Consider the following 20,783-nt stretch of genomic DNA (forward strand, 5'->3'; position numbering starts at 1 on the left):
CACCGATTCCTCCTGGAACGTGCGTCTACCCTCTTGATTAATTATAATTCATAATTAAAATGACTTCAAGCAAAATGCCGTCTGATTCTCATCGATGTCGAAACGTCACGTCGCGAAGGTCGTCTGAGATTTTTCGGCTCGCATTTGGACGCCTCTAATGGCGTCGGCGGCCGAAGAGGTCGTTTCTTTCTCGGGGAGTTCGTCGTCCATTCATTGTAGCGCGCGAAGGCCCAACAGGGTTAAAATGTTTTTACGTCCCGGTATGCTTGGCCCGCGGCCAGAGGATACTGCGCGTGCATTTCGCCGGCGAAAATAGATACGCGGCCAAAATCCCCCATGAGTTCTTCTCGTCTTGGCTTTGGTACCGGATGGTCGAGGAAAGCCGAGCGTGGAATCGCATTCCGGGGAAGAACCGCGCATGCGCACCCCCGCGAGCGCCGCCATTTGCAATTTACCATCTTATCGCTATATCGAAGTGCGGACATCCGTGCTTCCTATATACGCCGACATTGGCTCTGATACTTTACGCCGAGTGCTCGGAGAACGAGGGAGGGAAACGCACCGAGGTCTGCGCACGTTTTGAGAAAATCCCGAAACCTTGGCGCGGTTCGACGCCGAAAATCCCGCGAAATTGCTTCTGCGTCTGTAGCGGCGTGCCGACCCGCCGCCTCTTTGTACGCCTCACTTCTACGTCTCACGGACGTTCGAGTATTTTTGTATTTACTGAGAATCCGCATTTACGTAGACAACGGAAGGATAAGTATAGATTCGAATTCGGTGCTTTCGCACGTAACGCGCAATGCCCTCGATTTTTCCCCGCTTTTGCGTAGGCCCGACCGGCTTACCCGCTCCGACAGGTGATCGGACGAGCGCGGGCTACGAACTCGTTACACGTGCGAGGTTTTCGACTCCGGGATCTTTTGTCACTGGCAACTTGTCGCGAGAGTGCTTACTTTATTTCCCAAACAGTCTACTTTCGTTGGTGATTTGTAATTCCGTTTATGTCGCGGTTTATTGTACGGTACGTGAACACTTAAGCGGCAGGGCGGATGGTACACCGTTAAAAAAATTCATACACTTTTAGTACATAAGGTTGCAGTAATATTGTAAATTTGATGTCTTAACAGTGAATTAGTATACGCTTATTATGAAATTCTAAATAGATTTACAATTTTATAACACCGTGTTGTCATTTTGTGAAATTGCGGAGAAAAATTATACATTTCATATTCGAAAGTCATTTGGTACGTATTGTTTGAACGTGCCCGGAACATATGCCAAATTTATTTGTTTGCAGAAAAACGTTTAATATCAAGTACCGATTAACCCAAATTTATGACATATATTGTAAATGTATTACACATATGTACTCAATTTATAATATATATTATACATTTTATTTGAAAATACGTTATAAAATTATAATACTGTTTTTAATAGTGTATGTAAACTTTTTAACTCGGTTGAATTACGTTTTTTGTTTTACAAACTTTCAATTATGTTTATCTTTATTTCAGATAATTATCCCGTTAAATGCGTCGTCCATTTTTAATGATACTTACCATCTGTAACGGAATAAGTTTCTGATTTTATTTAGTATATTTGGAAAATGCAATTCTATCGGTACAGCCACATTATTCATTACTTTTTATCATATTTCCAAGTGTGAAAAGAGGAGGAGATTCCGCTTCGTTAATTCTATTCTGGAAAATTTTACTCTCTCCGACCAATCCCAAAGTTTGTAAACGTCAAGGACGCGAGATTCTTCACTCGGAACCATTATACTTTATGCGTCACGTTTCCTAGTTGTAAGAAGACATTGGACGGCGTTTGATTTCATTGTTTGTAGTTTGACAAAAGATTCTCTTTGTTTACAATTAACGACTGCTTCCTTTATTGTAGACGACGTAAATGCCTTAAGGAAATTGTGCGGCCTGTGTATGATAGGAGAGCATTCATGTCTGTCAGTGTACAACGTATGAGACTTTAGATATGATCAGTTCTGTGAATTTTGTATCGCACTTGGAACCGCAATGGTCTCTGCGTCATATTTCCCGCTTGTAATGAGGCGAATGAGTTTTTGGCTCCGGTAAGTCTCATTTAGGAAAATCTTTCTTTGCGACGACGAACATTCGTGGACAGCGACAACATGTACGTCATTTCATCGCATAAAATTACAAACTTAAGAACTGATTCTATCTCTTTTATATCTACTAATTTCTAACCGATGGATTTAACCTGACCAATTCGTTTTAAGGGAATCACCGGATAATGAAATAGCTTTGGCGCACGAGAATTAATTTTATTTTGTAACAATAAATCACGGTACACTCATTTTTTACATTGACATCTCAACGAGCTCGATGCTTGTCTATGGATGGACTATATATAGGCTGTTTATTATCTGACACTTAGCTTTTAAGTAACATTAATAATTGAGTATTTAATCCAAAGTTGTTCGTTGATAATTGAGTTTTTGCAGTTTTTAAGTATGCGTTTAATGAGCATGCGCATCATATTTATATAATAAAGCTACGGAAACAAGAGTCCCAAAAATATCGAGCACCTTACGACCTAGGAATTGAGTACAATTACCATTATTAAACTATGCATTATATACGATACACGGTTGCGGTAAAATACGTAATTGGGTTGAATTTTCTACGAATATACATATGATCGAGTAAGTCTTAGCATTTGGTGTTCTCTGGAATACAGTGACGGCTGCACGACGAATGCGTCGAATATTATCCAGGCAGAAAAATAAGTGATTGTAAAGTACGAGTACTTGCGTCTTAAATGTCCACAAGTGGCAACATCGGCTAAAAGTTTAACACGAATAGATTGAAACGTAAATATCGATATCAGTAGTAAATATTAAACCCCGGATACTGCAGCAACGCTTTGTTACGATGTACCGTGTTTTAATTGCCGGTGTCTCAAGTGCTCCTCGGTATAATCAGTGCACACATCAACATGACCGTGTCGAATCACGCGGCCTTCTCCAATCTATAATAAACATCCAGTTCGAGATAAATTTAGCAACGTGGTTCAGCGACACGTAGATTTTCCATGCATCAAAATATTGGCTGAACACGTATTATCTCTGCAAAATGCAAATAATTGCATCGGCATAGGTATTTAAAATCCATCTTCATAGAAACAATGACCTCTTCCTATAATGTATGTATATGAATATGTATAACATCCCTTCCCTATGCTCTTGAATTGACTATATATCATCCTATATTACATATATATATTTATACTCGACTAGATAAATTGAATCTAAACCATCTTTGAATTTCTTTGTCGGTTACTCTCTTAAACAAATTACGAGTTTCTTTTGTCTTGAAAACGGTCTAAGGCTTCCTGGGCGTGCTGCAAACCGGTGCAGTAATGCAATAACAATACGCTCAGTGCTTGCACTCTTAAGTCGCTTTGTGCTATTAATTTGGCGCTATCCGTATCTCCGTTCTGAGATAGTTCCAGTCTTGAGGTAGTCTCCACGTCGAGTGCAGTCTTCAGTTTTCCGATCTGCGTGAAATAGGAAAACCCGGTTAGCAATTCATTTTCCATTTACATTTTAGATATAGATTTTTAGTCATTAAGTCAAGCGGTATGTTCTTACCATCTCGTTGATTTTATCAATGCGTTCTTGGTGTTCCAGGTCCTTGTAGAGAAACTTTCCCGTGTCCTTGGCTCTTGACATGAGTCCATCATCCAATTCTCCGGCGATCAGAGGAGTAGCCACACTTGGCTCGGCTCCTTCCAAAAGGTCCGAACTTATTCCCAGTCCTCCCACGAGAGAACTCTACATCATTTAATCAAATACACGATAAGAATGTTTAAATGCGATAATATATCAGTATCCTAAATGCAGCTTAAAAGGAATGCCCTCATTGGAAAGAATACCTAGAAATTTGAAATGAAAAATAATATGCCGCGACCAATCGACAAGAGCTCGTCGAGGTACACCGGCGAATACTCCTGGTGTGTTATTTTTTCAGGTATCCTTACGTTTTATTCTTAAATTCCCGATTCCAACATATGACAAACTGACATGTCAAATCACATACTCAAACGTAATAAGTTTTTAGAAGGCCTGCCCTTACCCGATTTCTGTGAGATAAAAACGACAACAAGACACTGGTACCTTTATACCGCTTCTTTGAAATGTTTACGAAATTTTCCATGTAAAACGCGTATACGTGATGCTCTGATGAAAAACTTATCAATTTGAGTTTGGTCCATCTTACTGACGTAGTTACTAGGCACGTGCAATTAGCACGGCCAGTTTGACGCACTTGCCAAATCCAAGGAAATGTAAGATTGGCTAAAATTCCTTTAACTCGCCAGTAGATCAATTTTCTAAGTATTCTGATATACACGTCAATGAGTTTCCTTACAAACAATGACCCATCGATAGGCCAGATCACAGCGAACCTGTTAACATAAATTGATATGCATTCAAATAATCCTGAAATCAATTAACCGCTATTTTTAAGCCGTCGATTGCATAAAGACGAAGCGATATAGCAAATCGATCAAGCTGAACCTTAGGATCGTTCTATTCCTGAATATATCAACAAAGCAATAGAGTTAGACCAAGCAGTTGTTAATGCTAAATTTTAGTTAGAGCGGCTCAGTTTATTTATGCGTAAGCAAAAAGATATTAAAGCGTTAAGTAAAGAATGGGCACGTCGAACGTCGTAAGGACCATTTTTTATAAATGAAGTTTACTTCATAATTCTATTCCGGTTAATCTATCGAATCTCTCGATAACACGGCTCACCGAAACTTCATTTTTTGGCACTCAGAACGTTTGTCGTTTCCTCTCCTCGAACGGAAAATAGAGAATGACCAAGGGACATCCTTGTTGGTTGAAACCCATTATTGTAAATAGTAATTTAGCAAACGAATATGCCTTGGTAAAACTCTCTTTTCCAATAGTTATTTATATACCGAATTCTACCTTGCGGGATGCACAGGGACTCGGGGGAAGACTTCTAGACGCCAAGCCGATACCGGAAGTCGGCGGGGATAGACAACTGGTACTTCCGGCCTTCTTCAGACCCAACAGAGTGTTAGCTATGCTGGCCTTCATGGCCACCATACTCGCTCCCTGATCGATCAAATGATGTATTCGAATGTGATCGACAGGCTTCTCTCTAGCTCTCTACGGTACAATTGCAGAGCATTCATAAAGTACTTACTCGCGCTGAGTAATTTATTGTCCGGTCGAATTTTTTCTAGAGTCGCGTGTGTTTATGTGGTTGAAGTTTAGGTTAGAATGACTAATCGGTATTGCAAAAGTAAACGAGACTGAGTCCTTTCCTTTGACTTGTGCATTCTCGGAACCTCATTTCACTGAACTTTTGAATTAGCGCTATTTAATCAATTATTGAATTAAGTTTTTACCGCCTTCCAAATGACTGATCTTGAATGTCTCTTACGTTCCAAACTTCAAGCACGATGGCACTTATAACGATAACAGATCTCTTTCCGTGGCTTATTAATACTTTATAAACACTCCGTGTATTAGTGGCTGGGGCAAGGTGCAAGCCTACAAAAAACCTTCACCTTGGCAGTGCGGATGATCATGTTTTATTGTCAACAATAATAGTAGATCATGCTTAACAATCCCGCTATATTTACATGAGCCCAAAAGGACACTGATTACGTCACGAATGAATCGCCTGATCCACCGACCAAAGCCACCTGAGACGATCAGTTTCTGATGTAGATTTAAAAACGTCTAAAAAAATTCTAAAATATTACTCTACTTCTTTTAATTCATCAATTGGATTGTCATTAATTAACAAGTTTATAAAACTACGATTTGTCAAGTTTCATGTCATCCGATCCTTGACAATCCCAGGATAGTGGTCGATGCGACTCTATCGTGCACATTAGTACCAAATTATTTGACACCCTCAAACGGTACAGTATAAAAAAGGAAGACAATTTCCACGGATATGTAAAACGTAAGGGAATCAAGAACGGAAGTTACTCGTCTTAATTTCCCTTTGACTAGATTCTTCCGGACTGGTTCGACGTTCATAAATTAACTTAACGATAAATTAATGTTCAGTCGTTTAAACCAAGTATGTCCGCAATGTTGAAATGTAAATATTAACGAGAATGATCTGTATTTTTTACTACGTGTTCAGTACCTGAACAATATCTTCGCAACCGGTAAGAGAAATCTCCGGTCCCATCTCCGTCCCGACTATGTTAGGGTCGACTTCATCGGCCTCGAAAGCTAAAGAGGTGACACTTTCGGCACCACAAGCCCCAGACGCTTGGCAGCGAATTTCGCACTTTTTATGACATACCATCCCACAGTCACGACACTGTACGGCATCCTTCAGCCAAATCTACGATAAAGAATTTTAAATTACCTATCATATCTTTTTAGTTTGTACAAATTCTACTTTTTGTTTTAAATATAACATGATACCTTTTTTGAGCAGAAGTCACAATGTGTCACTCGGTGAAAATGTGTTCTAATAAAATCATGTAATTTCTTATCAACGTTTTCGTCATTTAGGGTTGACGGAGTTTTTACAGTTTCTGTCACTTCTCTTTTACCAAAGTCTGTGGTAGTTCGATTGGACCGACCATGATTAGAGGTCCATATATAAGACAAGAGAACGTCTCCATAGCAAAGTGTTGGGTCAAAGCCTGAATATCCTTGTAACTTCGTATCAGATGTAGTAGGAGAAGCTTTAATATAAAACAATAAATTAGTTAATCTTTTAGAAAATGGAACAAAATTGTATAAACACTAATTGTTATTTAAAAGAAAATACCTGTATCAGGCGGTAATAAAGCATAGCATTTGACATAGTGACCGGTTGTAGATGTAGAACATTGAGCCAGGATAAGTTTTATCGGAGCATTAATGTAACCTAATAGTTTTGGTAAATGTTCGCTGCCTTTGACTCGCACCCATATTCCTATGTTTAAATACTGAAGTTCGGAATCTATTTGAAAACTTCTAGATTCTTCAAACGTGATTGAAGAGGCAAGAGCTTTATCCTTTGTAGTATAATATAAATCTGTCATATTTGGTACAAAATTATCATCTGCACTGGACGTTGGTGCATTACTAGAGGTTGTCGATTGATTGGAACATGTCGAGATTCTTCTAAATGGAGATTCTGGGGTCTGAGTACCATCGTCTGAGTTTAGATGTGAGCTGCTTCGTCTTCTTTTGAATAACTTATTAACTGGTTCACTTTTGTCCGTTGTCTCATAATCGGAATCTTTTAAATCGGAGAATTTAATTAGTCCTTCAAATTTCGTTTTATAATTGTCTTCTGTATTTGGCACATCGGATTTACCACTTGTGTAATCACCCTTTGCGCTTTTCTTATCTACACTCTTATCAAACGAAACTCTTTCGGTGTCAGATTTCAGTGAACTGTGCCTATCAAAATCAAACCTGACATACTTCCTTTCGACTCTTATGATAAACCTTCTTTGAGCTGCACTTTTGACAAGTTTGGCAACTTGGTTCATATTTGATACTTTCTTTCCATCAACGGCAACTAATATGTCACCTTTCCTCATTTCAGCAATAGCTGCTGGGCTTCCAGCAACGATAGTCTCGACAAGGACGCAATTTAGTCCTACTTCTGGAACAGTTTCTTGCTTGAATACAACACCGAGCTGCTGAGAACTAGTCTTACTGACGATTAGATCAAGCACCATATATGGTACTTCGTTGTACTGTGTGAGGTAGACCCAAGGTGTCATATCAACGCTCATAGTACAATAAATTTCAGCTTGTGATAAATCTTCTACGTTAAACTTGCACGATGAGAAATTTAATCGGCTGACTTCTAATAAATGCACTTCCAATTGTCCTGGAGTAACGTGTATACCTGCCACCTAAGGAATGTAAAGTGTAAGATACTGGATAATGAGAATTTTTTAACGAAAACTAATGTTTTAAACTTTTACATACATCAGTCAAATCAATATCTTCATCATTCAGTCTGCGGAAAAATGGTTTATATCTCATTTTATAACGAGGAAGCGTATGTTTTCGACGAATTGCTCGTCTTATTTGACCTATGATAAGAGAAACAATTTGTGGTTGTAATTGACGTCCCTGAAATTGGGATTGTACTTCTAGTTCCAAAATGGGATCTGAATAAAAACTAAGAGACCAATGAGTATATGGAACACGAGTAAACTGTAATCTAGCTCTGCCAGTAACACGCTTCACTGAAAAAACAAAATATATTTTATTACTTTAAATCTATTTACACTAATAAAATTATTTTGGTCATACCTTGCAGAGCCATATATGCTGTTTTCCCTAATAACATCTTCACATCGATTGAAAGTTGAAAATTACCAGAATAATGTAAATCTAATGAAAGATCTAAAGTTTCGAGTAAACCAGTATCGGCGTTGATTTTTGCATCCGCAACTTCCAGTCCCTTTATAGTAGGAAACTGTGTGCCAAGATGTAGATCCCGCAGCTGGAAGAAAAACTTATAAGTTAAACTGATTGTCAGTTAAAATACGTTTAAATAATAAATATTTTAAATTCGAAACATACCTGAATGCTGTCAAAAAGTTTTCCGGTAGTGGTTTGAGTGAGAAGTTCCCTGAACTCATTATTCAGCTTTCGATACATCCATAAACGTACGCGTTCTGCGTTTTTAAGTTCATTAAAAAGAAACTGGAGAGTAAGATTAATTGCAAGATTCTCATTACCCTGGGACAGATCCCGCCGTGGCGTACCAGTGATACTCGACTTTTCCTGCTCCAAATCATTTAGGAGTTCCTTAGGAAATATTGCTTTTCCATGAGGTAACGGTTTTCTGGGTGGACTCGCTTCAGGAGCTGCTTCCAAATATTTCTTGAAAACGTAGAATTCCAAAAGCAACGTACATACTATACCACAGATGAATGTGATTATGGATACAAAAATCGTCTCAAAAATGTCCATATTAAAAGCACATCTGACAAAAACGTTCGTGTTTAAAACCTTGCGGTTTCGTTGAGTTATTCTATTAGGAACCACTTAGAAGAGCGTGACAATTCCTTTAAAATGTATGAAAAGTCTGTTTCATTCTTAACTTTACTTTTCCATCGACACCAGGTACATTACCGCTCGGTAAGGAAAACCAGACTGTGTTCAATATTAATTAACTAATAATTCCATAAGTACATATTTTAAATCACTTTAGCCTCTGCCAGTTTAATCTCCGATGCCTCTAAAAGTGGAGGTGGGCGCTCATTCACGAAAATTGTGAATCGCCTGAGCATTGCAGACTACCTGTAACCTTGACAGTTCTTTATTGATCTCCGTCGCCATATTGGATTTTATGTCACTGCACTTATAATTCGCAGGTAGAAAGTACTGAAAAAGTAGTCAGTAAAGCACTTTCACTATTTACCATGTTCCACAGGCACAAGGGCAATGGTTAAATAAGAATAGACCCTTTACTAGTTTGTTATTGACTTTGGTTGCTGCATTGAATTTTTGTTACTGGCAGTCCTAGCAATGTGCACGTCACTCCCGTCACTCTTTCGAGTACAGTTGACAGGTGATGAGGAAACTCAAAAGACAATTTTAGTAATACATTTAGACTAACTTAGTTTTCAATAATTTACCTGTAATTTGAATGCAAAACTGACACTGAAACCAATTATTCTATTAACATGTATTACTGAAGAATCTGGAAGATAGATTTACGATCTTGTATTTATTTTTTGAATGTTTTCGAATAGGTACAGTTGGAGCATGAACTGAAGACAACTGAAAAAGTAAAGTGGTTTTCATGTAAATGATTACATTTCTAAATCGATATTTTAGAAAGAAAATATTGATATTCAACTAAAATGGCAGCATTAATGAAAAAGAGAGTGCTGGCAGAATTCACTCAAAGTCAGGTACGTTTACAAAGAATTGAGGTAGTAGTAAAGTTTCTAGGTTATATTAGGTTAAAATTTTGAATAGTTCATTCTTGGAAGAACATTGAGTTATTTCAGGAGTTCTGCAAATAATATTATGTTCATTTAAATAATATGGAATGGAAATATATGTAAAATTATTTGACAGGTAGTAACAGAACCACCGGCAAAGAGGTTAAGAGTGTCCAGACTTTTAACTGGAACCACTAAGAATGGACTGGGTTCGGAAGCAAGTTCTGCACTGGCATACATAGAATTGTTAGAAAAATGTAAAGGTGGAAATGATGCTCTACAGTTACTCGTTCGCATATCCGATATAGTTCCTCAAATGAGACCCGAGGATGTGCCTATAGCAGTAAGACGATTAGCGGAAAGATATTCTGTGGAGTCAGAGGCGGCAGCCCGTGCAAAAATTCTTTGGATATTTGCAGAGTTGGGAGAAGTTATTTCAGATGTTGCTGAGAAAACCAATATTGTTAATGAAACTGCAAACTTACTTAAGACCGAAGAGTCCCATAGAGTAAAAAGTCAAGGACTTGCGACATTATTGAAGTTGGGTGATTTTCACAAGTATGTAAATCTATAACTAACATTAAGTTTTGATCCGTCTTTTATATAGATAAAAAACATATTTATTTATAACATACAGGAGCCTTGTGTTAAAAGTTGCTCGAGAGCATTTACCTGATACATGGCACGGCGTACAAACACGGTGCCTTTCCATTATTGGTCGGTATTTATCTACTAATGCTGCTGATGATACATTAGTGCTCGTAGGGAATTACGCTCGATCACAGGATCCTCGAGTTCGTGCTCAGGCCTTTGAAACGATGGCAGAACTACACTCTGAAAGAGGTTTTCGACTTCCCGCAAGCTTTTTTTCTGAAGCATGCGCAGCCTTACGTGATGATTACGAAATCGTTCGTCGCATTGTACTCAAATTAATTTGGCTATTGGGCAATGAATATCCTGACAAGTATTGAACAGTCTTAATCTTTTCCCGATTCTCAAATTTATTAATTACATTAGTAATATGTAATATATTTTCTATTTTTATTAGCATCGTTGTTGGCACGGATGGAGAAGACGTGCGAATGGTTGACTGTGCTTTTTCTCGGATTTGTGGTTTAATGGGTGACTTGTCCCCAAAAGTTCGAGCTGCTGCTATGTCACTATTGGGAACCATGAAGGGAGTATCTCGACGTTATATTGAACAAGCTTTAGATAAAAAGCAAAAGAGAGTCGAAGACGAAGGTTCAGAAGTCGAAGAAAGAAGTGGATCTTGTGGAGCATTTATACATGGACTGGAAGACGAATTTTTAGAAGTTGGTCCAATATGCCTACATACTACATGTTTTTATCGGTGCAATAATAGCAGTAACATATAATTTTCACTTTTTTCAAGGTACGGACTTCAGCAGTGGAAGCTCTTTGTTCTCTGTCCCTAGAACAGCCTAGTATAGCAAGAATATCTTTAGAATTTATGGTTGACATGTTCAATGACGAAATACAAGATGTTCGATTAAGAGCAATCGAATCCTTAAGAAAAATGTCTGCAAGCGTTGTTCTTAGAGAAGACCAATTGGAGACAATTCTTGGCGCGTTGGAAGACTTTTCTGGTGAAGTAAGAGAAGGACTACATGCTACTCTTGCTGCGAGTCATGTGGCTACTCGAAATTGTCTCCACATGTGCGTTAACCGTCTTCTAGACAATTTAGCAAGGTATCCTCAGGACAGAGAAAGTGTCAGGAGTTGCTTGGCAGCATTAGGAGCTTCTCATCCGTACCTAACATTGCCCTTGGTACCGCAACTACTTGGACGGCACCCATTCTTCGACACACCTGAACCAGATGTAGATGAGCCTTCTTGTATCCTTCAAAAATTTCTCGTGATCGTTCGTTGTCAAGTACATGATTTATTATTTAAGTTGTTTTAATATCCTTAATGAAATATAGACGCTAGTGTTCTGGTACTGATCTTTAACGCTGCATTGCATTGCCCAAGTATGCATGCGCTGTTTACCGAACATGCAGCCAAACACTACCATTACTTACGGGACACTATGCCACATTTGGTACCTAGGTTACGACCAGTTCTTACCGATGGACCACGACAAGGCAAAGAATACGATGAAAATGAAGAATCGAGGGATCGTCGAGGTAGGGAATTTTTGGAGGGAATGGTAACAGGAGTCGAAGCAGCAAGACCTGGTGGCAGAGTGCATACGCAATTACTGGAAGCGGCAGCAGTAGATCTAGATCGTTTGGCAGAAATGGACCGTCATATGGAAGGCGCCGCTCGATTCACAGCTCTTTACATCCGTTGTCTTCTCTTACTTCGGACTGTTATTAATGAGCTTTCCGCATCACCGACAAATGCCGTAACTGCGTCATCAGCAACAACCGCTGCTAGCAATGTTTTTCTACTTCTTCAACACACTCAAAAGTAAGTACACTCGTCTTGCTGGATTTTATTTCACTGGTTTATCAGCACAAAATGCTACGTTTTCTAACATACTTTTCTTATTGGCGTTGAATAATTTTTTTCCTTTTCAGATTACAACGATTATTTTCCGGATTGGAAGAGAATGACGTCGTGTTGGCGAATGACGTTTGGTTGAAAGCGTTGGCGGTGGAGTTAATTCGAGTTACCAGAGGTGCTACCGGGAGTGCAGTACCCCTTGCTAGGCATTTCTTAATGGAAGCCGACGCACTACCTCAAGATTCGTCAAAACTACCACCCTTTTCCAGAGCGTTGGTTCTTCATTTGCCGTCTCTTATAGAGGCGAAACCTGGATCATTAACGCGTCTTCTTCTGCCGTTGCTCCTGACTCAACCGAGTCAAGGAGAAGAACGACTTCCACGACCTTCGGCAGCTACTCGGCTCTGTCGAGCCTACATCGAAGAGCCCAGAGGTGATGCAGATGCCGCATTAAAATTCACCGGTGGTCTGCTCTTAGGCATTCCTCTGACTGCGAAGATATTCAATCTTCGGAATCCCAGCACGCTGCGGGTCAAATTGCGACATCCGGACCAGCAAGTGCAATTGATATTACCTCGGCACTCGGATCTACGACTACAAGGTGCTGAACAAAATGACTACAGACTGAGGACCACGGTACTGGTATCGCATCAAGTTTGGATGGAAGCGTGTAACATTGAAATCTCACTGGCACTTCTCGTCCCGTGCACTTCAATTTGCACGCATCCTTCTATCGACGATCCCTGCGTAATAGATCTTTGCAAGCCCATCAAAGTATCAATTGCACCTAAGCCAATTAAGAGAGGTATTTGATATGTACTCGTACATTTACAAGGAATTATATAACTGAATCATAACAATTGATTGGTATTTAGTACGATTCTTTATTAAGTCTCGTCGACTAAACATCGAACGAACGGAAATATCTTCGTCGCTTTGATACAAGTTTTAGAAATTGATAAAATAGCACTCTATATCAAGTAAAAAAAAAAGTAATGCATTGATGATTCGGCCCAGCTTTGATTTTCGACCTGCTCGACAACAACTAGGGGCAGCACGACGCAGGGATTAATTTCTTTTCAGGTTACCGCCAGCTCGAAAACGAACTCCCTCTGTAACAGTAACATTTCATGATGTCTCATTTCTTACGTACACCTATGACGCAACAATTCGTTATATACAATACCCTGAAAACTGAGGTTTTTCGGGTTCTGTGGTTTTCTGTGCCAGACTGCCAAAAGTGAGCCCACCGCTTTGACCAGCCAAAGATTCAAATGTGGTGCTACCTGTCGTAGCGCCGAATACGTTGGGCATGTTATTACCTCCTAGAGGTGAAGTACTGGTACCCATAGCAGGTGGACCTCCAAAACCTACAAAAAAGTGACATTTTTAGGAAATAAGATTTATTTTGAAGAATTAGAATTTATCCTAATACATGGAAAGATAGTAACACTTACTTGACGCCGTGGAGCCACCTCCGAACACGTTACCTCCGAAAGCAGTAGACCCAAATGTTGATTTCGCGGCCCCAAAAACGGGTGCTTGTGTTCCAAATACAGGTTTGGCTCCAAATGTTGAAGCTTGACCGAACGTGGACGTTGCGCCCTGAACAATCGAGGCTTCTCCACCTGCTGGTATAACTGGGGTGCCAGCAGGACCACCACTTACCATTGTTGGGGATCCTTGAGCAGGCGCTCCGAATACGGATGTAGTGGACTTTGGCGGAGATGCTCCAAAAACTGAAGGCGTTCCAGCAGGTGTTCCGAACGCCGTAGTCGTGTAGGTGTTACCTCCAAATATTAAACTACTGGTGGTAGTAGTAGTTGGGTTAGCTGCGAAGACAGACCCGGTTGTCGTGCTTGCGGAGGTTCCGCCGAAGATGGATACATTGGCTGAAGTGGTAGGCGTAGTTCCGAAAACAGGTGCATTGCTGGATGCTCCTCCAGAGACTGTGCCGAAGACGTTGGATGGCGAGCTTGTGGTAGTCTGTCCGAAGACAGACGTCGTCGTTGGTGTTTTTAAAGCAGCTCCAAATAGCGAGGTCGTCGAAAGAGATGGATCAGCTTTTCCAAAGGCCGGTGCTATCGAGGTAGCCGTACCAAAGTTCAGGGCACTCGAGGTACTGTTCAACAGATCACCAAATACCGAACCTTGGCCAAAGGTAGGCTTATTCGCTGTTCCAGCTGTAGGTGAACCAGAAAATGCTGATGCATTTGAAATACTTATGGACCCGACATTGAACGTAGGTGCTCCAGAAGAAACGGTGCCAATCCCTCCGAATGGAACCGATGTTGAACTTGTCGTAGCTGTATTTTGATACCCTTGGGGAGGTGTCACTACTTGAGGAGAAGTATTACCGAAGAAGGACGTCGCGGGAGCTGCAGTACCATCAAAAAGACGATTTGCTAGGAAATTGTTTGTGGGAGAGTTATTAGAGGGCACGTTGAAGACTATTTTGGATACTGGTGGTGATGGTACTCCGGTAGATGTCTGCGGTGAACCGAAATTTGTTCCAAAAACTTGCGTCGGTGGTGTAGTCATTTTTACAGCCATCTGCCCTGTCGAAGCTTCTGGAGAGCCAATTGGCTTTGCATCACCAGATGCATTGTTTGGATGTGGCATCGTTACTCCAGGAGATTGAAGACCTAGAGACAATCCACTTAAATTTAGAGCTTCTTGTGCCGGGGATTTCCCTGACGGTTGATCCGTCTTTACGGAAGCGGAAATCGTGGAGGTGTATTCTTTCAGCTTCATTACAGTTGGTACTTCTACCGAAGAGCTTGCGGTAGCTGATATTATATTTTTCATTGTTGGACTTTTCATGATTGTGTTTAAACTGGTGGCATTGGCAAAACTGAACGAGGTCTGAGGTTTTGATGGAGGTGCTGAAACTATTGTAGTAGGATGCGCTGGAGTTTTTGTGATTTGCTCCACCGATGGTACGACGATATTCTTTGAAGCCATTTGGGAAGTGAAACTTATTTCAGGTTTAGATGAAGCACTTGATGTTTTAGCCTCGTTTTTTAATATCTCCTTCAACATGTGCGAGGATCTTTCACCTGGCTTTTGAGGCGGAACTGTGAAATTAAGAGCTCCAATATTGGTGCCAGCTTGAGCTAAAATAGGAGCTTGGGTACTCGGGGTGGAGTGGTGACCAAATAATATTCCAGTATTTTGTTTTGATTTAGATTGAACAGCTAATGGAGAAATGCCAATACTTGGTTTAGTTTCATTGGGTTGGACCATTTTATTTGCGAAGGCTGGAGTGGAAATAACAGAAGGTACTTTAATTTGTGTCCTAGCTTGTATCGATGTATCGTTCATGGTTGGCATGCCAATTCTACCAACTATGTTATTCAACGAAGCCAAAGGACTCTGTTCGTTGATTGTTTTTTCTTCTAAACGTTCTCGCAGTGATTTCTGTTCTATTGAGCTTCGAGTAGATTTATTCTTTGTTTCCATACTGACTGGGCTGAGAGATGCTAATGAGGATAATGTTGCCTCTAATCGATCCTGAACTGGAGAAGGATCGATAGCTTTAATGGTTGTTGGCACCAAATTAGACAGCAGACTTCTTAATTTCTTTTGTTTTTCTTGACTAAAACTACGCGTTTTGCTTGCAATCGCTCTACATCGTAAGTCTATTACCCCACCTTTACTAGTAAAATCAGTAGCCGCGGAAGGTAGGGTCAGCTGTAAATTTCCCATTGATCGATTCAGTTCTGAAACATTATTCCCACGTTCAATTGATTTCCACTTTCTTGTTTGTTGTTGGATAATATTTCTCTGTTTTGCAATAATTTGAGAATGTCGTAGAAGAGTTTGATATACAAATTCTAAGCTTGGCATCTTCATCTTCAACTTTGTATGATTCTCATGTTCGGCCCATTCCATGTCTAAGGCTTTAGTGGCTTGGGCTAATTGTGATTGGGTATAGTAAAAAAGTCGTTGTAATTCCAACAATTTAGCATTATCGCTGCGTCTTTGGTTACTCTCATTAACATTAGCTACTTCTTTCGATTTGGTTTCTTCCAACCATGCGAATGATTGTAAAAGTAGTGCTTTTAAATAAGCAATATCAGTGGCCAAACTGTCAGTGGTTTCACGTAAATCTTTTAGAAACTGGTCCATCACTACAGATACTTCACCTAATTGTTTTCGTTCATTATCATTACCGATTTCAAACACTTGGGTTTCTAATCTGCTGCTTAATTCTTTTTCAAATTGAATTTGTTCTTCTTCGTATGCACGTATACATATACTGTAATCGATAAGTGGTTTTTCTGATTGAGTCACTTCCTTTACAGGTGGAGGTTTGACTTCTGGCAATTGTGGTGTTTCTGTTTTCTCTATTCGTGGCTGCAATGGTTTCACTTCGGGTATAGTAATGGGGGGTGGAGGTGGGGCAGTATTTTTTATATTGCTTCCAAAGAGATTTACATTTGGAACAGTTTTCGGCCTCTCTATGACATCTGCCTGTTTTGGTCTCGGTGTACTTGTTGATCCACTATTTATGTTAAATGAAATTTCTGAAGGTATTGAATTTGTTATTTCTAAATGTTCTGGAAGTGAAACTGCTTCAATTGGAGGAGAGCAAATTGCTGGGCAGTTTTGTGTCAAATTTACCATGTGGAAGCTACATAATTGTCCAGATGTACTGAAGATGTGAAGAACAGGCACAGCATTGGGTAACGTACTATCGGTACCCCATGGTAGCTTCTGAGTGCTTGATCTATCCACACTTATTCCTACTGGATAACTTTCACTGGTGCGAATAAGAGGTAATTGAGCTCGGCCACTGTCTACCAAATACCACTGTTCCCATAGAAGTCCACCATTTGGAGATCCCAAAATAGCTATTTCACTGCTATTACTACTCGCCGCAATGATTAACCCCCATTCTGCTACATAATCAAAATAATAACGAGGACTGGATCCCCCGTTGTCAATTTCTGGTAATCCATAAGTGATGTCTTCATAACACGTAAATTTTGCGGTTGTTTCACCCTTTGGAGCATCAATGATTAAGACATTTATCCGCAAATCGTTGGGATCCAAAAAAGCAGCACAAAATTGATAGTTGCTAATCCACAAAATAGCAATAATTCCACCAATATTAGGAACTGGACCACTGATCGTTCTAACAATTTTTAACTCAGGTTTCAATTGTACAATATTTCCACTTTTACAACCAATAACAATTTGTTTGCCCTTTGGACTCCATGCTGCACATAATGCTTCAAGACCATGTAATTTTTCCAATGCAGTAATTCCCACAGTAGGTTTCTGATCTCCTTTCACGTGAACACTCCCTACTGTATGATCACTCGCAACTGTACAAAGCATACCCGATATACAGGGATTCCATCGTAGATCAAAGACTATAACATCTTCATTAGATGAAGATAACCTAATTTCGTGGAGTAAAACTAAATCCTAAAAAATGCAGTAATTTTATTTAATCTGTGTTTAAATTTATAAAAATGTTCGATTATGAGAAAAAGATACATACCTTTTTTACAAATGAACTTGCATTATAAATGAATGCTGCTGGTCGAAGCAATGTAACGGCTATGTAATTACAATCACAGCTCAAAGAAATTTTACATATTGTGTTAGGAAGAACATGTTCCACTTTTTGTTCCAATTCTGAATGACTTCCTCCTTTTAAAACTGTGATCTTGTTATCATAAGCTACATAAAGAAGTCCTCTTTTTCCATCAGCAGCTAAAAGACTACACGCTGGAGAAACTGTTACTTGATTATCGCATATCCTTCGAGTACTGAACTGCTTAAACAGGAACTCCTGAAAACATAGATGCATTCCATATAATACTTTATTTTAAATTCTATAGAAACATTTATATCATATCGGCATTGCTTCATAATTTACTTACTTCTTCCATAGGGTCTCTTACCTTAACATTAAGATTTCTATGCGAACTATCCGTTAACGAGTACATACCTGAACATCTTTTGGATCTGGAGCATTATTCATTTTAATTCATTGATACGTTACATAGAAGACAACGAAAATAAATAACTTTATCAAAGAAAACAGTAAGAAATAATAAACAACAGATTGATTTTGTTTCAAAAAGGTTACAATAAATAACGACAGCTCGAATGCGGTTAGGAACGACCGTAAAATCGGCACTTTAAATGCGTAATATCTCAAGCAAAGAATTCAGAGGTCTCCATAGAAGCACTGAAGGATACAGACATTCGATGCTCGATAAATAGTACGTTAGCCAACGGATGGCGGCGCTGGCAGCGAACGTACAGAAAAAATTTCTCCATTCTGCTGCAGAGATGAGCAGAGATGAGTTGGGAGATTGCTCACGGGCAGGGTGGTGCGATCGCATCCTGTGCTGCCCTCTGGTTTCGTACGTGAGCTTTCACCGTTTTTTGCCCCCAAGGGCGGCGCAACGAATTTCTAGTAGGGGATCGCGCACACTCGATGGCGGTGCCATCAACCAGTCATCATTGGCGGCTCACGTACCCGTGACGGTAATACCATGCGGCAGTTGACGATGGTGGCTTACCTACGCTTACCGACACTGCTCGTTTTTGATGGTAAGGGAAGATCACTCGTGACGCTCCATTTGACTTTACTACTTATCCACTACTATTAACACTTTACCGACCGGTGAATTTGGAAGTAAATGGCGATCACGGGTATCGCAAAATCGATTAATAGGCTTCCGTTCGGTAAAGTGTTAAGTACATTGTTGCCTCGAAGTCGACGTGATGCGGAGCTTTGGGGCACACGTCGGTGTCGCGTACGGAACTCTCATGCAGCGAATCTGTGTGAGTGCGATCGCTCCTAGAAATCTTCGCGCGTCCCAACCAGTCAAGCGTCAAACACGGGTCGAGACGTTGAGTATGTGTGCGTTCGGCGCTACACTCGACGAGTATGCGTGAGAGTCGAATACTGCGAAAAATCCTCCCGAGGGTTACTTAACTGGGGATGTAAGCCGAGTCATTTCGTGTATGATTTTTACATTTCACTACTAGCGTTATCGAGCATTTTCAAGCGTTTCTATAGCGTATTTGAACGTTTTCGAACGTTTTCGAGCGTTATCTAGCGTTATCGAGCATTTTTCGACAGTTTTCGAACGCTTTCGAGCGTTTCTTGATCATTTTCAGTGCATTTTCGAGCTTTTACACGCATTTTCAGAGCGTTTTCGAGAGTTATCGAGTGATATTCTAGTGTTTTCGATTGTTATCGAGCGTTTTCGAGTGTCTTCGAACGTTTTTAGAACGTTTTCGAGCGTTTTCGAGTGTTTGCGAGCATTATCGAGCGTTTTCAAGCGTTTTCGAGCGTTTTTCGACCGTTTTCGAGCGTTTCTCGATCATTTTCAGAGCGTTCTCGAGCGTTTTCACGCATTTTCAGAGCGTTTTCGAGCGTCATAGAGCGTTTTTCGAGTATTTCACACGTTTTTAGAACTTTTTCGAGCAATGTCGAGCGTTTTTCAAGCGTTTTCGAGCATTATCGATCGTTTTTCGAGCATTGTCGAGCGTCATCGATCGTTTTCGCGCGTTTTTCAAGTGTTTTCGAGCCTAATCGAAGGCCGTACAGTGCCGCTGAGTGTTGTTAAGTGCAGTAGAGTTACCGCAGAGTGCCGGAGAGTGTCGGAGAGTGCCGGAGTGTGCCGGAGAGTTACCGCAGAGTGCCGGAGAGTTGCCGAAGAGTGCCGGAGAGTTGCCGGAGAGTACCGGAGTGTGCCGGAGAGTTGCCGGAGAGTACCGCAGTGCCGGAGAGTGCCGGAGAGTTGCCGCAGGGTGCCGGAGAGTGCCGGAGAGTGCCAGAGAGATGCCGCAGAGTGCCGGAGAGTTGCCGGAGAGTACCGGAGTGTGCCGGAGAGTGCCGGAGAGAGCCGGAGAGTTGCCGGAGAGTACCGGAGAGTGCCGGAGAGTTGCTGGAGAGTTGCCGCAGTGTGCCGGAGAGTGCCAGAGAGTGCCGGAGAAAGCCGGACAGTTGCCGGAGAGTGCCGGAGAGTGCCGGAGAGTTGCCAGCGAGTGCCGGAAAGTTGCCGCAGAGTGCCGGAGAGTGCCGGAGAGTGCCAGAGATTTGTGGGAGAGTGCCGCTGCGTGCCGGAGAGTTGCGGAGAGTGCGGGTAAGTTGCCGCAGAGTGCCGGAGAGCCCTGGAGAGTTGCCGCAGAGTGCCGGAGAGTGCCGCAGAGTGCCGGAGAGTGCCGGAGAGTGCCAGAGATTTGTGGGAGAGTGCCGCTGCGTGCCGGAGAGTTGCCGGAGAGTACCGCAGAGTGTCGGAGAGTGCCGGAAAGTGCTGGCGAGTGCCCGAGAGTGCCGGAGAGTTGCCGGAGAGTACCGGAGAGTGCCGGAGAGTGCCGGAGAGTGC

The 20,783-nt window shown here is 41.0% G+C and overlaps 3 protein-coding genes and 1 long non-coding RNA gene across 9 annotated transcripts; 2 read left to right on the plus strand and 2 right to left on the minus strand.

Annotated features, from left to right (window-relative positions):
- Positions 1-198: 198 nt before the first annotated feature.
- LOC105698584 lies at positions 199-3,987 on the plus strand. Its single transcript, XR_001103936.2, has 3 exons — positions 199-1,021; positions 1,903-2,089; positions 3,671-3,987. It is a non-coding gene; the product is annotated as an uncharacterized LOC105698584 (long non-coding RNA).
- On the minus strand, positions 2,282-8,991 carry LOC105698043 (PDZ domain-containing protein 8). Of its 5 annotated transcripts, none has more exons than XM_012422038.1 (9): positions 8,579-8,991; positions 8,306-8,498; positions 7,976-8,238; positions 6,816-7,899; positions 6,464-6,729; positions 6,177-6,380; positions 4,976-5,125; positions 3,632-3,814; positions 2,282-3,537 (listed from the first exon to the last, which is right to left on the minus strand). In XM_012422038.1, exons 1-9 carry the CDS (start codon positions 8,969-8,971, stop codon positions 3,334-3,336), a joined length of 2,940 nt encoding a protein of 979 aa, XP_012277461.1. In that variant the 5' UTR covers positions 8,972-8,991; the 3' UTR covers positions 2,282-3,333. The 5 variants fall into 5 exon arrangements, 4 of the variants coding, with proteins under 4 accessions (XP_012277461.1, XP_012277374.1, XP_012277549.1 ...); XM_012421951.1 differs by having other exon boundaries at positions 4,976-5,179; XM_012422126.1 differs by lacking the exon at positions 4,976-5,125.
- Positions 8,992-9,488: 497 nt separating this feature from the next.
- LOC105698254 (integrator complex subunit 4) lies at positions 9,489-13,258 on the plus strand. 2 transcript variants are annotated; one of them, XM_023432516.1, is made up of 8 exons: positions 9,489-9,572; positions 9,757-9,918; positions 10,088-10,509; positions 10,589-10,915; positions 11,000-11,264; positions 11,345-11,807; positions 11,895-12,384; positions 12,495-13,258. In XM_023432516.1, the coding sequence occupies exons 2-8, from the start codon at positions 9,868-9,870 to the stop codon at positions 13,231-13,233; spliced, it is 2,757 nt and encodes a 918-aa protein (XP_023288284.1). In that variant the 5' UTR covers positions 9,489-9,572; positions 9,757-9,867; the 3' UTR covers positions 13,234-13,258. The 2 variants fall into 2 exon arrangements, with proteins under 2 accessions (XP_023288284.1, XP_012277790.1); XM_012422367.2 differs by having other exon boundaries at positions 9,505-9,572; positions 9,763-9,918.
- A 26-nt stretch (positions 13,259-13,284) lies between these two features.
- LOC105697987 (nuclear pore complex protein Nup214) lies at positions 13,285-18,604 on the minus strand. Its single transcript, XM_012421816.2, has 5 exons — positions 18,386-18,604; positions 17,933-18,226; positions 13,878-17,856; positions 13,607-13,790; positions 13,285-13,532 (listed from the first exon to the last, which is right to left on the minus strand). The coding sequence occupies exons 1-5, from the start codon at positions 18,416-18,418 to the stop codon at positions 13,505-13,507; spliced, it is 4,518 nt and encodes a 1,505-aa protein (XP_012277239.1). The 5' UTR covers positions 18,419-18,604; the 3' UTR covers positions 13,285-13,504.
- Positions 18,605-20,783: the final 2,179 nt, after the last annotated feature.

Source organism: Orussus abietinus, unplaced genomic scaffold, assembly GCF_000612105.2.
Source record: "Orussus abietinus isolate OABI.00-Male unplaced genomic scaffold, Oabi_2.0 scaffold333, whole genome shotgun sequence".
Lineage (NCBI taxonomy): Eukaryota > Metazoa > Arthropoda > Insecta > Hymenoptera > Orussidae > Orussus > Orussus abietinus.